Source organism: Ornithodoros turicata, chromosome 8 (genome assembly GCF_037126465.1).
Source record: "Ornithodoros turicata isolate Travis chromosome 8, ASM3712646v1, whole genome shotgun sequence".
NCBI classification, from domain to species: Eukaryota; Metazoa; Arthropoda; class Arachnida; order Ixodida; family Argasidae; genus Ornithodoros; species Ornithodoros turicata.
In genome coordinates this window covers 35,350,055-35,368,505 of record NC_088208.1, presented here as the reverse complement: position 1 = coordinate 35,368,505, position 18,451 = coordinate 35,350,055, and the positions used below count along the sequence as shown (strand labels likewise).

The following is an 18,451-nucleotide window of genomic DNA, read 5'->3' as shown; positions in this document are numbered from 1 at the left end:
AAGAAGGAGGAGGTGCCACTTTTATACTGAGGAGTTCGCCTTTATGTCGAGAAAAACCGGAGACGCCTTTGACGGCAGTCGGAGACGATGTCAATGTTCCGTGTCACGATCTTTGCAGAAGTAGATCTCTCGCCCCTTTTGTCCTGGCCAATCTCCCTTAGTGGCTCACGGCCATTATTGGCAGAAGAAGAAGAAGAAGATGAAATTGTGCCTATAGCGCGTGCTGTTGCCGTAGCTTCACGAGCGAAAGAAATTCCGAAGAAAAGACGAAGAAGAAGAAGAACAAGAAATCCCTAGTCTGTAAGCCATAGTTGTCAAACTGATCTGGACGTCTCACCGAAAGGACATGGAACGAAGGGAATCCGAAGACGAACATGATGTTCCACTGCCCGATACTGACGGGCCTTATGCTACAAAGAAGTCGTCTGCAGGAACCATGGGCTCCGGTGGGAAACATTCCGGGGACTTGCCGCAGCATGACAAGTCCGGAACGGGCGGCAAAAAATCTGCAAGGAAAGGGACGAGCAGTACGAAAGAGATCACGAAGACATCCAAGGGTAGGGTATCCTTGCCAGCAGAACCATCTAATCAAGTTGACCAGCCACCCGGAAAGAAGACTAAAAAAAAGTCGAAAGAAGGGGCAAGCAGCGGTAGCAGGAAATCTGCCAAATCAGGTCGCACAGGCACCAAAGAGAACACGAGACATCCTCAAGAAAGCCTGTCCCCAAAGAACCAGGAGAACCTGCATGCACAACCTGAACCATCTAATCAAAGAGAAGATCCCGAAACAGTCTTTCCTACCCCTGAACCTGTCACCCATGGGATGACAACGCGGATGAATTACTTTGCAGGTGAAATCGAACGTTTGAACCAGAGACTTGCAGAGGCGAGTCCTTCGCCGAAAGAACAACTCGCAATGCAAAAGAAAGCCACTGAAAAAGACCCAACAGCACCCGCTGGGAAAGAGAGTAAGTTGCACCAAGCGCATCTGTTAGATCCGTTTTTATCGAAATTTTGTGTTCACATAATGGCACCGCATCGAGCGGGTAACTTAAGATAATTTGCATTGTATTTGTCACGTGAATTCCTGTACTGCATGAAGACCTGTGTCAAATTTATTCGGAATGCGGTCAATGCGCTGAACACCGAATGATCTAGCATCTGTCTTCTAATCTGTTTCACGGTCGCATTTCGTGCAAGGCTACTCTCCAGCACGTGCTTTCTGTTCGCGTCCACACTATCAAAGCGCAATAATATTTACAAATAATAAATGAAGCCACAAATGTGTCTACACAAATGCTCTACTTCTGTTGCAGTCGCATCAAGAAAGGCTTCCAAATCCAACAGGAAGATAGTGTTCATCGGTGTCTTCGTCGTACTTCTGCTTTGCGTAACACTTGCTGGTTTGAAAATCTACAAGCATTATCAGAAGAGGTTGAGTGAAAGGAAGATGATAGAATGCATAACACCGATATGCAAACGAATTCAAGAAAAAGTTGAGGAGCAACTGGACAAGAACATCCATCCGTGCGACAACTTCTACGGCTACGTTTGCAAGAAATGGGCAGCACTGCCACGTGGACTGGTACCAAAAGGATTTTTAGACGATGTCTTCGAGATGTACGATCACACACTCGTCGCCAGTCTGACGTCACCCAACAGCAAGAAACCTGACAAGTACGGCTTGCACGTGATGGCCACATTGTTTGACGTATGTCGCGGCTACATGACCAGCAAAGAGGGCACATTTGAAGACGCGGTCCCACTAGTCATCGACCTGCTTCAGCTTGAAGACCTACGAAACAGGACAGGACCATTCGAATTCCTTCTTCATATGTCCCTGAAGAACAACATCCACTCGGTGTTCAGGGTACGCTTTAGTCGTAGCGGGAAGGTGACTCACTTACTATTCGACCGCGGGTACTCTATTCATGCAAAAATATTTCAAATTGTGAGGGACAGTGCAGCAGACACTAGCAACGACACTATGTTTCAGAGCGAAGTAATGAAGCCAATGATCGCAAAGTTGTTGAAGGACAGCCGGATAAATTCTAGAATCGAACCGGATAATATAATACAAACTGATGTTCTTGTTCACCAGCTGCTCTATGCAAAATCGGCAGACAGAAAATATTGGAATTTCAGCGAAATTTCCAGGCTGGCATCTGAACATACGGCACAGACTATTGTAGATGCCATCAACAAGGTTGTTCCCTCCGATTTTAAAGTCGGCTTGAGAAGCCCCGTAGAGGTTGTGGGCCTCAATTCGTTATTAAGAATCCGCTCTCTTCTTGCAAACGAAGAGGTGAGGAGGACATACCACATCGTCAACCTCGCATCAGGCCTCCTGAGTTTCACGGCGTACAAGAACATGGCCAAAGAAAGTCCTGCACTCGTTCCTTTCATGTGCCTTCGCGCTACAAGAATAGCGCTAACGAATACCTGGCCATTCCTAGTTGCCCGACTAGTCGGACATTTCAGCAGCGGAACAACAGCGGGAGAGCTCGCGACGCGTATCAGGAACCTGGCCCTGGCCGAGACTGTTTTCGAGGGATTTGACACGCTTCAGCGAAAAAGTGGTAAAGACATACTGAAGAGTACGACCTTATTTACCTACGACGGTGAGGAGCTGTCCGCGCTAGAAAGCACAGACTACACGTCTTGGAGACTGAAAGGTACAGAGGCGTTTTCGGTATTTGTTGAAGCAGGAAAAAAGGAGAGGGAGATGCTCTACAAGTCCTATGCCCTTCAGGAAGTTGTCAAGGCGAGCAAGAACCAACTGACAAAGCGACTCAAGTTTACTGAACGTGACGGATTTCTGACTGTCCCTACGGCATATCAAAACCCACCGCTTTTCTACTACGAAGAGGTCAAGGAGATTCCGTACTACATCAATGACGCAACACTCGGGGCCTGCATTGCGAAGGAAATGGTACGTGCTCTAACAGCTAGGTTTAAACCGTCCAACAGAACGACACGCAGTTTTGAAGAGTCTCTGAAATGTGCGAAGAAGGTTGCAGCAGCGCAGGGGTTAAGCGCGTACACCAGTAGAGAAGACCTGCGTGAAAGCGAAGCAGTCATGTGGTACTACGCGTTCCGCATTCTCTACGACGGCGTGAGGCGTACAGTTACAAAGGCAGGCGAATCCCTCACTGGACCCGTTTGGAGAGAAACTCAGCGCTACTTTTTCATTCGCTTCTGCATGCTGGCGTGTACTAACAAAGACGAAGACTCCTCGGGAGAGTTTCCGGTGCATTTCAAAGAACGCTGTCTCGTTCCAGTTCTGAGTAACGCGGACTTTGCCACTCATTTCGGTTGCACGGGCAGGCTAGCGTTCAAAACTGACCAATGCGTTTCCGAGCAGCGCTGAATTGTTAAATCTCTGTATAATTCCATGTGATACTAATTGGATATTTCACGAAGCGTACGATTTTCCTGGCGTGTGGTTAAACACGCTCTATATCAGTCCAATTGTTGTCTAATTAAAAATGTTTAGTATCGTAGTATTGTCTGTTCTACTCATTGGCCTTGCACTATACGCAGTGCAAGAAAACCAGAGACCAAAAGACCCCGGAGACTAGAAGATGTAGAGAGACCGGTTGATGGAGGTCCGGAGAAAAAGTGCAGAGCCCTAAAGTACCAAAAGCATCCGTTGATGTTCTCTGCTTTGTTCTGAAGTAGGGCTATCACAAGCGCCTGGTCATTCATACTGTTTCGGGAAATAAGCCTATGGATGAATAGTAGGGGCGCCCCTGGCGGGCCTCTTTCTAACGACGGTCCAGCAAACAGCGAACTGTACGGACGTACTTTTTCTTCGGTGCGACACCCTAGCGCCGCCGGAAGCGGGTAGTTCACTGTTCGGTGGGCTGGAAGGGTACGTTGTTTGCGCACACCGCGGTAGCTTCCACTTCCATTCACACCCTAGTGACACAGGAACTACCATCAGTGTGTCCGCTAACAGCACACCCTTCCCTCCGAATAGTGAACTGATCCTCTTCCGGCAGCCGCTAGGGTGTCGCGCCAAAGATAGGGTACGTCGGTCGCGTGTTCCGTAAACTTTTGTCCTATACCTCGTACGTACGGCGTTCACTGTCTCTGTTTACGCTGGGCTTCATTCAGGTGGAGAGCATTCCGGTCCATCGCTCTCCACGTATTACGTTGCATGTACAGGGACAACTGATGATTTACAAACATATCATCACGACTGATGTCGCACAGCATCCAACCTATTGCACATTGATGCCGTCATAGTTGGGCAAGCTGCCCTACGGCCGCTCAGTTTACATGTGAAGTGCAACGTCACGACTTTCAGCTGAAGGACTGCCAGCGCCATGCGTCATACTCCCCAAAGTTGCGAAGTTAATTTTATGATGTTTCTGCGTCACACAGAGGAGGACACTATTTTGGTTGAATACAGTGTGAGGACGTGGATTGGTATGGCAAAAACGAGGTGGAATTTTGAGAACACGAGATTTGTGCCCTTGTCCCATGGGCAGTCTTCAATAGTCATTGAAATCAATGACCAAAGAACAAGCTCGTAGCTCCAATAGTGTAACGAATGTGTTAACGAACGAACCTGTCGGGCAACATTGGATCCAATGTCCATTGACGCGTTGAGACGTCATACGCTGCGCGGCGCTCGCATGTTCAATGAACATTGGTTTCGATTACCATTGAAGACTGCCCCTGCGATTGGTCTCAATGATAATTAAAATCAATGGCCAAAAAACATGCTCGTAACGCTACCAAGCGTGAAGCGTGTCAACGTGTCAGTGAACATTAGATCAAATATCTTTTGTGTGCGTGTAGTTGAAAGTTTAATGGCGCAAAGGCACCCAATGTCCTTTGAGACGTTGAGTTGTCATGCGCATGGTGACACTCTGCGCACGTGCAATGGTCATTAGTTTCTATTATCATTGAAATCAGTCCAAAAGAGCATGCGCATACAAACACCGGGCGTGTAACATGTAAACCTGTCAAGGAACATTGGATGCAATGCCCTTTGAGACGTTGAGGCGTCATGTGTATCGTGGCGCTCTGCGCATGTTCAATGGCCTTTGGTTTCAATGATCATTAAAATCCATGCCCAAAAAACATGCGCATAGCAACAAAAAGCGTGTAACGTGTCAAGCTGTCAAGAAACATTGGATCCAATGTCCTTTGAGACGTTGAGGTGTCATGTGCATGGTGGCACTCTGCGCATGTGCAATGGTCATTGGTTTCAATGATCATTGAAATCAATGTTCAAAAGAACATGCGCATAGCAACACCGGGCGTACAAGGTGGCAAGGAACATTGGATCCAATGTCCTTTGAGACGCTGAGGCATTATGCACATGGTTGCGCTCCGTGCATGTTCAATGGCCAAATGCATGTAGCAACACCAGGAGAGTAAGGTTCCACGACAGGTTTGTGTTAACGACTAACGTCTCAAAGGACTTTGGATCCAATGTTCCCCGACAGGTTGACGCAGATATACGCGAGGCATTGTGGGTGCGACATCGTATAATAAGTTATGAAGCGTGTTTTCGGATCTCAGGACGGCCAATGTTGTGAAGAATGAAGCTGAAGACTCGCGCGACGTATGCTGTGTATGCACGCGCTAGCGAAGTTCGAGTTCCGCCTTATTTTTCATTGTGCCATACCTATAGCTCACAGGTTGAAACACTGTTCGGAAGAATGGCGGACACCACGAAGAGGTCGCATCGGAAGAGAGGAAGCATTGCCTCGAAACCTCGTAAAACGGAAAGTATTATATCTCCAACCAGAGCAGACGAAGCGGCTGCATCCAGGAAGACTACGCCCGAACCGAATGCATCTGACGGGAAGGATTACAGCACCGATATGCCCCAGCAGGAGAAGGTCACCACAGTCAGCAAAAAATCTGCAAGGGAGAGAACAGATCGCACAGGAACGAAAGATATCACGAAGGTTTCTAAAAGAAGACACTCTCTGAAGAGTAAGGAATCTGCGCTGACTCCTCCTGGCCCGACTACCCAGGAGGACAAGCCTGCGACAGCAGTGACGGTACCTAAGTCGGCTCCAGGGATGGCAACTCGCATGAACATCTTCTCCAATATAATCGATCGCTTGAACAAGAAACGTTCTAGGAAGGAATCCCCGCAGGAGAATCAGGAGTTCGCGACGAAATGCAAGGCGCCCCATAAGGAACAGCCAAAGGCAGATGAAAACCAGGACCCTAAAGGAAAAGTACCAAAGTCATCTACAGAAGGTAAACTTGCTTTCTTTCCATGCTGAGTTAGGCCAGCATTGTTGGCAACAGCGAATAACCTTATTTTGACGGTGATAGCTGGGGTATTTGATCGTCCCACAGGGCAATACTCCCTTAAGCAGCACAGGGTTTTCAGTCTGATTTGGAATTTTCTGTCGAATTTTCTGTCTGCGCCGGACGAATTATATTTGTTTGTTGAATGCTAGCTCGTCGTGGGGCGGGAAATTCAAAAAGATGGGCACGTGACACAGTGCGCGTGACGTATAGAACGTACTTCACGTATCGCGCGAAAAGCGCCGTGCACGTGTTTTGTCACGTGCCCTTTTCGACAAGTGCCGCGCCCCTCGTTAGCTTGCAATGCATACAAGCGATTAAAAGGGGTACTAAAATGCAAAAACAACTTTCTCTCAAATGAAAGTCCGTGTTTCAATTCGTGTGATGCAAGCAAAATTAGTTCACACAGCGCTACCGTTTATAAGAAAAACTCAATGAAAGCAGAGCAGTTTTTGGCGGCATCCAATGGGACAGCAGGAGAGGCGCGCGCATAGCTATCGTGGCCGTGTAGATTTGGAACGTCTGAGCGTAGTGTTCCGTATATGCGAGACGTGATGCGCACTACATTTTTGAATACCGATTCACTGAATTGTAGCCCACGACAGTTCTCGCGAATATTCCACAGACGACATTTATCTTCACATCCTTGGGACAGCGACGCCAGTCCGTCTAGCAACGCGCACATTGTTTTTCATAGAGACTGCTTCATGGCGTGGCACGTGCGTGCACGCGCAGCATGGGCTAAAAACCCAGATGCACGAGCTGAAACTACGTTCACTGCTTAGCGCCGAAGCAAGAACGGGTTCGGTACCATTTCGATTGTAGCTCCGTAACGGAATCAACGTTTTGAATTATGATAACAAGTGTGAAATTGACATAACGTGCAATGTAATTTGAAGTCAACTTGTTTTGCATTTTAGTGCGCCTTTAAGCCCTCACCTCTAAAGAACGTTCTGCCACTAGCCCAAGCAGCACAGGACCTTGGACCAATATTGGCTAGACGTCGGTAAAACTGATCCAATATTGATCCTGTGTTCTCAATATTGACCTAATAGTATTCTGTTTATTGGGTATAATGTCCCAGTATACCCAGCATTCTACCAATAATGGCTAGATACTAACCACATTGGCCCCATAGTCCCAAGACTCCTGGAATATTGGCTACATATACTGCGCATATTGGCCCCATATTCCCAAGACTCCACTATACTATTCCACCCTTCCACTATTGGCTACGTGTTGGGAATAATGGCCATTGCTGGGTAACCGGAAAAGGGATAAATTAAAAACGAAAATGTTGGAAGCATCTACAGAACGTGTGAAACCAAAAGCAGAAAGAAACAGACGTTATACTCATAGTGAGTTAATACTCCACGCAGTTCCCCACTTAGACACCTCACTGTTCATTTAGACTCTGTTCGAGCAGCACTCTCGAATTTGAGGAATCTGGTACGACAAGAAATGTATAGTGTATAGTGTCTGTTTTGTCTTACAAGGGAAAAGCCACTGCCTCCCAGGTGACGCTTTTACCGATTATTCCATTTATGCCTTCAATGGCCTAGGATATCCGTAGGAGGTCATCTGGACGTCATGGTGTAGTTTGAGAATGTATTGCCAAGAAGTATATTTAGCCATAACAATGGAAATTTTGTGAAAATTTGATATTACGCGTCAAGAAATCCTGTAGACCTACACTGTCCACGAAGGAGGGCACTGCATTTAGGGCAGAACGCTAGTTCTGCAGCAAAGGCTAGTTCTGCCATTTGTGGGTGTAACCGTGGACCATGACGAGTAACGCTGTCATGGCGTAGTTTCGAAAGGTTAGTAATGCTACCAACGCTGCCAAAGGCGAAGTGCGCGTTCTTCATTTTTCTTTGTACTCAAAACTTTTCGGCCCAAGTCCTCTAATGTTCTGGAAGGCAGCGTTGCATTATGGCTAACATTCCCTACTCCTTAATCAAGAACAAGCACCAGAGCAAGCCTTTCTAATACGATGCTGTGAAGCTATATGGGGCTTCAGAGAGAGAGGAGGTAACAGTTTATTAAAAAAAGTGTCGCAGTTGTCGAAGAAATCGGTATGAATCAGTTGATGAACGAAAAAAGTGAGGGAAGCAAACGTTGGCCATGAGTGGATGTGCCTCACTGGTTGAGCATTATATATCCTGGGAATGGAGGATTGGGTATAAATTTTTAGGCATAGTTCAAGGAATTTTTGAAGCGATTTATCGCTACAGCTCTTGGGTATTAAGGTAGCCGAAATGGCAAATGAAATAACAATGTTTCTTCAGTGAAAAAGAAGAAAAATAAATAAAAACTAGTGATATGCTACAGGAACGAGCGCCCTCTGAGACTTGGCTAAGCAAAACGAAACACCCGAAACTCGTGAACACAGTGGTTCTTGTGATGACTGATCCTTGCCTGCAGTTTCGGAAAAGTACGCGAGCTTTGTGTTTACTTCTGTCGAGTCATAACTTTCTAATCTTTTTCTACCCTTCTCTCCATCATCGACATGGTCCATAGAGTTATGTACAGCTTGTGACACCGATATCGATATTTTTCAAGGCCTCCGTATAATGAAACGAGACCTACATTGCTAGTTTTCCGATGCTTAGTATCTTTTTTATTATTATTCAGACTGTTCCGTTTTTACTCATTACGTTTATTTTATTTCTATATTTTGTTCACCAAGTAAGTTCACCACTCATAAGGATTATTTTCGTTGGTGGGCACTAATAAATAAATAAATATCGTTAGAGCACTACGTTAAGATTCCTCCCGAGCAATGAGGGTGAACATTTATATCTGGTCCCTCAAGATTAGACTGGCATATATTTTCTTACATTTGAATATAGCCCGACCTGAAGCCACGACTGCCATCTGTAATTAATTAGGTGACACTTTTTCCAGACTCTCAGAAAGAGGCATCGAAACTCCGCACATCATTCCTGGTCCCGGTTGCCGTGGTCTCCGCCCTGCTCCTGGTTCTCTCATTTTGCGGATGGCACGTCTACAAGTATTACAAGGAGAAGGCCAATGAAAGAAAGATGATACAATGCACCACCTCAGAATGTAAAAGAATCACACGAGAAATTGATAATCTACTCGGTAAAAACATTCACCCTTGCGATGATTTTTACGGCTACGTTTGCAGTAAATGGATAACAGCGCCACACGGAGATGCGGCCGTCGCGGGCTTTGTGTATGACGTGTTCGACACGTATGACCGCGCCGTGACACGAGCTCTCCAATCTCCCGAGAGTATGGTGCCTGACAGGTACGGCTTGCACGTCATGGCGACGATATTTAAGGCATGCTCCACTTACATGGCCAGTGACCAGGGCACATACGGAGATGCAGTACGGGAAGTCGTCGATCTCCTAAACCTCACCGCCCTGCACCATTACCCATCGGTATTCGAGTTCCTTCTTCAAACGTCTCTGAAGCTTAACATTCACTCCGTGTTCATTGTACGGTTCCGTCGCAGCGGCAAACTCAAGTACTTGGAATTCGACCTCGGACAATCGATACACTCGAAAGCCTTTGCGGTCGTGACGGACATGGCACCTGACACGGGAAAAACTACGATATTCCGCCCGAGAATCGAAACCATGATATCGAATGTGCTCAAAGATTCTCAAATCAACAGTAGCGTCAAGCCCGACAGTATATTAAACGCAGATGTCACCGTCCACGAGCTTCTCATTGCAAGCGCTTCGAAACAGGTAACGACCTACAGCGAAATGGCCCAACTCACGTCTCGCGGCACTCCACAAAGCCTTATAGAAACGGTAAACAATATTGTCCCGCCAGAGTTCAAAGTAGGAGTCAGCAGCCCAGTCCGAGTAGTTGGTCTCAAGACACTGCTCAAGGTGTACGCATTTCTGTCTGATCCCGTCTATGGCATGCACGACCTATACCACATCGTAAACCTTGCTTCCAGCCTCCTTGTATACACTGCATACAAGGACCTCGCCAAGAAAAACGCTGCTTTGATTCCTTTTATGTGCTTTCGAGCTACCAGGATAGCCCTCACTAATACCTGGCCGTTTGTCGTAGCCCGGCTGGTCGGGGATTTGAGTAGCGGTACGGCCTCTCAGGAACTTTCCACGCGCATGAAGGCTATGGTGATGGACCAATCTGTCTTCCAGGAGTTCGATGCCATTGTTCGCGAAAGTGGAAGAGAAACACTGCATCATGCCACCGTGTACACCTACGACGGTACGGAACTGTCGACACTGGGCGAAGACACAAACTACACCTCTTGGAAGCTGGGAGGTGACCACCTGTTCCATGTCCTCCTTGAAGCGGGTGAAAAAGAACGAATTCTCCTGTTCAAGACCTATTCAATGGAAGGCGTCGTCGGAGCAAGCAGGAATCAGTTGATGAAGGTATTGAAGTACGACGTAATCAGGACCTACCTGACGGTACCAACGGCATATCAAATCCCTCCTCTATTCTACCACAAAGACAGAACGGAGATCCCCCATTACATCAACACCGCAACGCTCGGGGCCTGGATCACAAAAGAAATGGTGCGCGCGATGACTACGCCGTTTAAAAATTCGGCCAAATCGACGAAGCGCCTTAACGAGAGTCTGGTGTGTGTGAAGAAAGTTGGATCAGCTCAAGGACTGCGCTTGGATGCCATCGCTGATGATGACCTGTGGGACAGCGAAACAGTCCTGTGGTACTACGCGTTTCGCATCGTCTACGAGGGACTCAAGCGTCAAGTGGTCAACGCAGGTGTCTCTGAAAGCAGCGACGTTTGGAAGGAAACTCAACACTACCTCTTCATTCGCTTCTGTATGCTGGCATGCACGCCTAGAGGCAGACAGTCTTCCAAGAAACCACCGCAGAGCTTCAGAGAACATTGCCTCGTTCCAGTTCTCAGCAACCCGGACTTTGCGGCTCATTTCGGTTGTACTGGCAGCCATGCACTCAAAACTGACAAATGTGTTTCCGAACCGATATAATTTCGAAGAACGGACGATTATGTATAATAATGTGGTGTCATACGACGCCAGAACACAGATATGCAACCTTCAGTGGGATTGCCTAATCGATAGTACACGCGAATAATCTGGTATAGGTCGTCACAAAAGGCAAGGACAAACGACAAATAAATATTACTATCGCAAAAGTTTCATTCCCAAGAGGTCTTCCGATAACTACGTCTACATTGACTCGTGTTTTTTCTTCTGTCAGACTCGGGAAGATAATCCAGAGCTGAATGCAGTAGACCATAGTCCCTCGGGTTCCGAAAATCTGCAGTCGCCCCGTTAGAAGTCGACAGTTTCCCAATTGTTTTGTTACTACAGGTGCCCTCGACAGCCTAGCTTGATAATGGATGTCACGCAATCTCAGGCGAATTTCGTTCTACGACCCAATTTTACAGAACGAGAAATTGAAACACTTGTTCAAGGTTACAAAGCAAACAAGTGCGCCATTGACGGTACGGGGGATGGCCCTCAAGGCAGAAGCGCCGCCTGGATGTTTTCAGGGGGGGATGTTTGGGGGACGTGCGTCAACTGCGCCCGCAACTGCATTGTCTTGGATCACAAACCCTACGCTTCTCGAGACTCCTTGGCTTCGAGGAACGTAGGGTTTGTGGAAGTGATGTGAAACTGATGGTGGAGGTGGATGGTAGTGATGATCATGGTGCTACTTGCCTGTAAGTCTTCACCGCTCGGGCGGGCAACGTCACGATTTTCAGCTGGAGGACAGCCAGCGCCTGACGTCATAGTCCCTAAAGCTGCTAAGTTAATTTAATGATGTTTCTGCGTCACACAGAGAAGGAGACTATTTTGGGTGATCATTTTGAGAACGTGGACTAGCATGGCATAAACGAGGTGGGATTTTGAAAACACAATATTTGTACCCTTGTCCGACGGGGAGTCTTCAATGGTCGTTGCAATCAATGGCCAAAGAACAAGGTCGTGGCTCCAAGCGTGTAACGTATGAACCTGTCGGGCAACATTGGATCCATAGTCCTTTGACACATTGAGACGCGCTAGCCTCTTCAATGACTTTTGATTTCAATTATCATTGAAGACTGCCCATGTGATTCGTCTCAATGATACTTAAAATCATGGCCAAAGAATATGCTCGTAACGCCACCAAGGGTGTAGCGTGACAACATGTCAGCGAACATTCGATCAAATGTCCTTTGTGTGCATAGTTGAAAGTTCAGAGGCACCCAATGTTGAGTCGTTCAATTTCAGGTTCACTTGATCCCTTCCCTGACGTTGAGACGTCATGCGCTTGGTTGTGCTATGTGCATGTTCAACGGGCATTGGTTTTAATGGTCACGGAAATCAATGCCCAAAGAGCATGCGCATTGCAGGACCAGACGTGTAACGTGTGAACCTGTCGAGAAATTCAGGATCCAATGTCCTTTCAGACACTGAGGCGTCATACACATGGTGGCGCTCTGCGCATGTACAATGGCCATTGATTTCAATGATCATTGAACTCAATGCCCCAGGGAACACGCGCATAGCAACACCAAGCGTGTAACATGTCAAGGAACACTGGATCCCTTGTCTTTTGAGACGTTGTGACGTCATGCGCATGGTGGCACTATGCGCACGTTTGATGTCCACTGGTGCCAATGGTCGTCCAAATCAATGTCCAAAGCACATGCGCATAGCAACATCAGGCGTGTAACTAGTCAACCCGTCGAGGAATATTGGATCCAATGTCCTTTCAGACGTTGAGGCGTCATGCGCATGGTGGCGCTATGCACACGTTTGCTGGTCATTGGCTCCAATGGTCGTTGAAATCGATGTCCATAGAACATGCGTATAGCAACACAAGTCGTGTAACGTGTCAAACTGTCAATTAACATTGCATCTAATGTCCTGCTTGACGTTGAGGCGTCATGAGCTTGGTGACGCTATGCGCACGTTCAATGGCCATTGGTTCAATGGCCAGTTCAAAGGACAGTAACGTCCCACGACGCCCATTCTTTGGCCGACAACGGCGAGCTCTTTCACCACCACCACCAACGTCTCCACGACAGGTGGACACGTTACTCTCCTAGTGTTGTGTGTGTTGGTGCTGCTGGTGTTGCTAACGTCTCAAAGGACTTTGGATCCAATGGTCCCTGACAGGTTGACACAAATATACGCGAGCCATTGTGGGTGCGATATCGTGTATTAAATTTTGAAACTTGTTTTGATATCTCAGGACTGCCAATGTTGAGAAGAATGAAGCTGAAGACTCGCGCGACGCATGCTGTATCGTATGCTGCATATGCACGCGCTAGCGAAGTTCGAGTTTCGCCTTATTTTTCATTGTGCCTATACCTCACAGGTTCAAACACTGTTCGGAAGAATGGCGGACACCACGAAGAAGTCGCATCGTAAGACAGGAAGCACTGAGTCGAAACCTCGTAAAACGGAAAGTACTATATCGCCAACTAGAGCCGACGAACCTGCTGCATCCAGGAAGACTTCACCCGAACCGAATGCATCTGACGGGAAGGGTTACAGGGCCGACATGCCCAAGCACGAGAAGGTCACCGCAATCAGCAAAAAATCTGCAAGGGAGAGAACAGATCGTACAGGAACGAAAGACGTTACGAACGTTTCTAAAAGAAGACACTCTCTGAAGAGTAAGGAATCGGCGCTGACACCTCCTGGCCCGACTATCCAGGCGGACAAGCCTGCGACAGTAGTTACGGTACCTAAGTCGGCTACAGGGATGGCAACACGCATGAACATCTTCTCCAATATAATCGATCGCTTGAACAAGAAGCGTTCAAGGAAGGAATTCCAGCAGGAGAATCAGGAGTTCGCGACGAAACCCGAGGCGCACGATAAGGAACAGAGAAAGGCAGATGAACACCAGGGCGCTAAAGGAAAAGTACCAAAGTCATCTAGCGAAGGTGAACTTTCGCTTTCTTTCCATGCTGCGTTAGACCAGCAGTGTTGACAGCAACGAACAACGTTATTTTGACGGTGACAACGGGGGTATTTCGTCGTCCCACAGGGACAATACTCCCGCAGGGAGCTCATAGTTTGGAGGAGCAAGGAGTTTGATTTTGGAATTACCTGGCGCAAAGATATCTGGGATCATGCTGCGCCGCACTAATTATTTTGGTTTGTTGAAGGCTACCTGGTTTGGTTCATTGCCCATAACGATGTACCTCTGGCCCAAGCAGCGCAGAATCTTGGCCCAGTATTGGCTAAACACTGGTCCGATATTGGCCCTGTATTCTCAATAGTCACACTCCTGTTTATTGGGTATAATGTCCCAGTATACCCAACGTTTTACCGATATTGCCTAGATACTGAGCATATTGGCCCTATATTCCCAACACCCTTCCAATATTGGCTAGATACTGCGGATATTGGTCCCATATTCCCAAGACTCATGGCTCTCTTGCTCATTGGCTTACGTGTTGGGAGTAATGGCCATTGCTGAGTAACTGAAAAGGGGATAAATTAAAGCAAAACATTGGATGGATCTACTGAATGCGTAGCAAGCGTTTCTAATATGATGTTGTGAAGCTATATGAGGCTTCAGAGAACTAAATTGCTTTTGTGTTCATTGAAAATGTTGTAGCCATTGAAGGGAACTGTTTATTAAAAGGATGGAGTAGCTGTCAAAGAAGTCAGTATGAATCAGTTTATGAACGACAAAAGTGAGCGAGGCAGGCGTGTACCATGAGCGGATGTGCCTCACTGGCTGACCATTAAATTGCCTCGAAATCGGCCTTCTAGAAGTTAGAGTTTTAGCTATACATTTTTTTTTTTTTTTAATGTAGGCATAGTTCAAGAAATTCACGTGATTTATCGGTATACTTTCCGGCGATTAAGGTAGCCGAAATGGCAAATGAAATAACAAAGCTGAACTCAAGTTTTTAAGTGAAAAAGGAAAAAAAAAAGTGGTATGCTACTGGAAGGAGCGCGCTCTGAGACTTGGATAACCAAAACGAAACACCCGAAACTGGTGAACACAGTGGTTCTTGTGATGACTGATCGTTGCCTGCAGTTTCGGAGACGTACTCCAGCTTTATGTTTACTTCTGCCGAGTAATATTTTTGTAATATTTTCCTACCCTTCTGTCGATCATCGACATTGTACATTGAGTCCTGTACAACGTGAGTTCAACGATTTTGCTCATGAGACTGATGTTGGTATTTTTCATGGTCTGCATACATAATGAAACGAGGTCTACTTTGCTACCTATCGTATGCTTACCATCGGTTTTTTGACTCGGAGTGTTATCCGTTCTTGCTCATTACATTTATTTTGTTTCATTCTCAAGTTTCAAAGTGCACCACTCATAACGATTATTTCTGCTGGTGGGCACTAATAAATAAATAAATATCGTTGGAGCACTACGTTAAAATTCCTCCCAAGCAATGAGGCTGAACATGGGGGTGTCCTACAGCTGGCTAACCTTTTCGGTGACCTCCTTCTTTGAAAATTCATATCTGGTTCCTCGAGGTTAGACTGGGGTAGATATTTTCTTACATAAATTACTAAACCCGAATTACCCGAATTACTAAAAACCCAAAGCCACGACTGCCGTCGATAAGTAATTTTGCGACACCTTTTCCAGACTCTCAGAAAAAGGCATCGAAACACGGCACATCACTGCTGGTCCCGGTGGCCGTGGTCTCCGCCCTGCTCCTGATTCTCGCATTTTGCGGATGGCATGTCTACAAGCATTACAAGGAGAAGGCCAGTGAAAAGAAGATGATACAGTGCGCAACCTCAGAATGTAAAAGAATCACACAAGAAATTGACAATCTACTGGGTAAAAACATTCATCCATGCGATGATTTTTACGGCTACGTTTGCAGTAAATGGATAACAGCGCCACACGGAGATGCGGCCGTCGCGGGTTTTGTGTATGATGTGTTCGACACCTACGACCGCACCGTTGCAGAAGGTCTCCAATCTCCCGAGAGTATGGTGCCGGACAGGTACGGCTTGCACGTCATGGCGACGATATTTAAGGCATGCTCCACTTACATGGCCAGTGACCAGGGCACATACGGAGATGCAGTACGGGAAGTCGTCGATCTCCTAAACCTTACCGCCCTGCACCATCACCCATTGGTATTCGAGTTCCTTCTTCAAACGTCTCTGAAGCTTAACATTCACTCCGTGTTCATTGTACGGTTCCGTCGCAGCGGCAAACTCAAGTACTTGGAATTTGACCTCGGACAATCGATACACTCGAAAGCCTTTGCGGGCGTGACGGACATGGCACCAGACACTGGAAAGAATACGATATTCCGCCCGAGAATCGAAACCATGATATCGAATGTGCTCCGTGATGCTCGAATCAACAGTAGCATCAAGCCCGACAGTATATTACACGCAGATGTCACCGTTCACAAGCTCATCACTGGAAACGCTTCGAAACAGGTGACGACCTACAGCGAAATGACCCAACTGACTGCTCTCGGCACTCCACAAAGCCTTATAGAGACGGTAAATAATAATGTCCCGCCCGAGTTTAGAGTAGGAGTCAGCAGCCCAGTCCGAGTCGTTGGCCTCAAGACACTGCTGAAAGTGTACGCATTTCTGTCTAATCCCGCCTATGGCATTCACGACTTATACCACATCGTAAACCTTGCTTCCGGCCTCCTCATATACACGGCATACAAGGACCTCGCTAAGAAAAACGCTGCTCTGATTCCTTTCATGTGCTTTCGAGCTACGAGGATAGCCCTCACTAATACCTGGCCGTCTGTGGTAGCACGGCTGGTCGGTGACTTAAGTAGCGGTACGGCGGCTCAGGAACTTGCCACACGCATGAAGGCTATGGTGATGGACCAATCTGTCTTCCAGGAGTTCGACGCCATTTTGCGCGCGAGTGCAAGAGACACATTGGAAAACACCACCGTGTACACCTACGATGGTACAGAATTGTCGATACTGGACGAAGACACAAACTACACCTCTTGGAAACTGGAGGGTGGCCAGCTGTTCCAGGTCCTTGTCGAAGCGGGTGAAAAAGAACGAATTCTCCTGTTCAAGACCTATTCAATGGAAGGCGTCGTCGGAGCAAGCAAGAATCAGTTGATGAAAGTATTGGAGTACGACGTAATCAGGACCTACCTGACGGTACCCACGGCATATCAAATTCCTCCTCTATTCTACCACAAAGAGAGAAAGGAGATCCCCTATTACATCAACACCGCCACACTCGGGGCCTGGATCACAAAAGAAATGGTGCGCGCAATGACGACGCCGTTTAAAACTTCGGCCAAATCGACGAAGCGACTCGAAGAGAGTCTAGCGTGCGTGAAGAAAGTTGGATCATCTCAAGGATTGCGCTTGGATGCCATCACTGGAGACGATCTGTGGGACAGCGAAACAGTCCTGTGGTACTACGCGTTTCGCATCGTCTACGAGAAACTCAAGCGTCAAGTGGTCAACGCAGGTGTCTCTGAGAGCAGCGACGTTTGGAAGGAAGCTCAACACTACCTCTTCATTCGCTTCTGTATGCTGGCATGCACGCCTAGAGACAGACAGTCTTCCAAGAAACTGCCGCAGAGCTTCAGAGAACGTTGCCTCGTTCCAGTTTTGAGCAACGCGGACTTTGCGCCTCATTTCGGTTGTACTGACAGCCATGCGCTCAAAATTCCCAAGTGTGTTTCCGAACCGAAGTAATGTCCAAGAACGGACGATTGTGTATAATAATGTGGTGCCATATGACTCCAGAACACGTATACCGTCAGTGGGATTGTTTAATCGATAGTACTGGCGAATAATCTTATCGTCACAAAAAGCAAGGACAAACGACAATTAAATATTACTATTGCAAAAGTTTCATTCTGCTCTTCCGATAAATATGTCTACATTAGCTCAGTTTTTCTCTCGTGTCAGACCGATGATCATCATCCAGAATTACAAATCCGATGCAGTGGACCATAGTCCCTCGGATTACGGGTAATAGTTGTCGTGAAAGAGACACTTTCGAGGATGGGAGTTGGGACAAAAAAGCCCAAAAGACTTGATGGTGGTGGTATGACACAAGTTCGTTTCGGAGCCAGCCAGTCCAGGAGGCACCAGATGTTGCAGTCCAGCAAGACGTGATTCCAAACCACAAACAGTCCTTTGCGTGGGCGACACTCACTTTCTGTTCAAACACCAGAGTCCTGCCCAATATTGTAACAAAAACAAAATCAAAGCTTTCACTT

The 18,451-nt window shown here is 47.1% G+C and overlaps 3 protein-coding genes across 3 annotated transcripts; all 3 read left to right on the top strand.

Annotated features, from left to right (window-relative positions):
* Positions 1–292: 292 nt before the first annotated feature.
* LOC135366197 (uncharacterized) lies at positions 293–3,548 on the top strand. Its single transcript, XM_064598863.1, has 2 exons — positions 293–968; positions 1,317–3,548. Exons 1-2 carry the CDS (start codon positions 347–349, stop codon positions 3,368–3,370), a joined length of 2,676 nt encoding a protein of 891 aa, XP_064454933.1. The 5' UTR covers positions 293–346; the 3' UTR covers positions 3,371–3,548.
* A 2,032-nt stretch (positions 3,549–5,580) lies between these two features.
* Positions 5,581–11,419, top strand: LOC135366196 (uncharacterized). Its single transcript, XM_064598862.1, has 2 exons — positions 5,581–6,231; positions 9,193–11,419. The coding sequence occupies exons 1-2, from the start codon at positions 5,679–5,681 to the stop codon at positions 11,256–11,258; spliced, it is 2,619 nt and encodes an 872-aa protein (XP_064454932.1). The 5' UTR covers positions 5,581–5,678; the 3' UTR covers positions 11,259–11,419.
* Positions 11,420–13,521: 2,102 nt separating this feature from the next.
* LOC135367117 (uncharacterized) lies at positions 13,522–18,083 on the top strand. The gene is made up of 2 exons (XM_064600233.1): positions 13,522–14,173; positions 15,856–18,083. The coding sequence occupies exons 1-2, from the start codon at positions 13,531–13,533 to the stop codon at positions 17,919–17,921; spliced, it is 2,709 nt and encodes a 902-aa protein (XP_064456303.1). The 5' UTR covers positions 13,522–13,530; the 3' UTR covers positions 17,922–18,083.
* The last annotated feature ends 368 nt before the right edge of the window (positions 18,084–18,451 follow it).

What these genes read in the sequence shown, in the direction of transcription:
- LOC135366197 (XM_064598863.1), top strand. Translation starts at nt 347, where the DNA reads ATGGAACGAAGGGAATCCGAAGACGAACATGATGTTCCACTGCCCGAT. An exon ending in AGCACCCGCTGGGAAAGAGA is followed by an intron (nt 969 to 1,316) that starts GTAAGTTGCACC and finishes CTTCTGTTGCAG; the next exon opens with TCGCATCAAGAAAGGCTTCC.
- LOC135366196 (XM_064598862.1), top strand. Translation starts at nt 5,679, where the DNA reads ATGGCGGACACCACGAAGAGGTCGCATCGGAAGAGAGGAAGCATTGCC. An exon ending in ACCAAAGTCATCTACAGAAG is followed by an intron (nt 6,232 to 9,192) that starts GTAAACTTGCTT and finishes CACTTTTTCCAG; the next exon opens with ACTCTCAGAAAGAGGCATCG.
- LOC135367117 (XM_064600233.1), top strand. Translation starts at nt 13,531, where the DNA reads ATGCTGCATATGCACGCGCTAGCGAAGTTCGAGTTTCGCCTTATTTTT. An exon ending in ACCAAAGTCATCTAGCGAAG is followed by an intron (nt 14,174 to 15,855) that starts GTGAACTTTCGC and finishes CACCTTTTCCAG; the next exon opens with ACTCTCAGAAAAAGGCATCG.